Source organism: Arachis ipaensis, chromosome B07 (genome assembly GCF_000816755.2).
Source record: "Arachis ipaensis cultivar K30076 chromosome B07, Araip1.1, whole genome shotgun sequence".
NCBI classification, from domain to species: Eukaryota; Viridiplantae; Streptophyta; class Magnoliopsida; order Fabales; family Fabaceae; genus Arachis; species Arachis ipaensis.
Window position 1 is genome coordinate 15786334 of NC_029791.2, and position 1289 is coordinate 15787622.

The 1289-nt window shown below is 35.2% G+C and overlaps 1 protein-coding gene across 1 annotated transcript in view; it reads left to right on the forward strand.

Moving 5' to 3' along the window:
* Positions 115-1289, forward strand: part of LOC107609276 (potassium channel SKOR) — a 6945-nt gene continuing 5770 nt past the window's right edge. Inside the window, exon 1 of the mRNA XM_016311162.2 lies at positions 115-857. Coding sequence (XP_016166648.1) covers positions 544-857 — 314 coding nt within the window. The 5' untranslated portion in view covers positions 115-543. The remainder of the gene's footprint in view (positions 858-1289) is intronic.

Here is a 1289-nt window from a genome sequence, read left to right on the forward strand (position 1 = left end):
AAAAGAAAAATCTTAATATATTATATGTATAATAATAAATTTGAAATGAGTACACGTCATGTTGAAAGGATTGAGCTTAATTGTACATGTATAAAAGGGGAGTATTCATACTAGAATGGTCCATATCACAGGCACTCAATTTATCTATGATTCTATGTAGCTTCGCGCCTTCACCCTCTTTTACTTCTCCATAATATCCACTATACTCTCTCTTTCTCTCTCTTCTCATTCGTTTTCCGTTTTTCCCTTATCCGATCTCTTCTCCTTTTCAAAACCGTCACTTCTTTCAAACCATAATAAACCCAAGAAAGTCAAGAACCCTTACTCAACGACGTCGTTTCCACCTTCCTCCCCTAACCTAACTCCGTGATCTCCATCTCCATCTCGTGACCCTCTTTCCATTTCCCTTTTCATGCATCAAACGAATTAATCCAATTTCCGACCTCTCATCTTCCGTGGCAGTTCCATCTACATTCCACATTACAAAAATCGTAACCGATCGTTAATAACAACAACAATTTGTTATTATTATTCACCGAGAAAATGAACGATGTTGGAAAGAACAATAAGAAAGTGAAGGTGACCGTGGAAGAAGACGACGAGAAACGGAGGGGGAACAAGATGACGACGACGGATTCTTCTTCGTCGACGTCATCAACGGAGTCGTCTTCTTCCGACGAGAGGGAATACGAAGTACAGGACCTCCGTGACCGGCTGAAATCGTCGCGAGGAAGCAGGTTTGACCTCATAGAGAACGAGTTCGGACTCAACTCGGCTCGGAGGAAGTTCAGTCGTCAAGCTCTACTCGATGGAATCCGAGGCATCTCCAAGGGCGCTGTCATCCACCCAGAAAACAGGTTCACTTCTCTCCTTTTCTTTCTTTTCTTTTTTATTTTTTTAATTAATTTTTAAATAACAACTAATAATGGCATCACCTATCACTTACACCTCTAATATTTTATATAAAATATAGAATATCATTACAGAGATACTAACTAATAAAGAGTTCAGAAAGAAACTATATATTACAGTGGCATGTTCTTGGTAGATCTCTCTGTTATCACTTAATGCTATACATAACATTAAAAATGTAATCTGATGAGTAAGAACGTAAAGTAACGTATTCTATCATTCACAGTTAATAATAATATGGGTTTAGCTAAGTTTACAGACTAAGAAATTTTTATTGAAAATATAAAAATTTTAAATTATTTATTTATTTATTTTGTATTTATTAAATAAAAATATTTAAAATTTTTTTCTAATAATAAACTTATTATGTGTCTTAA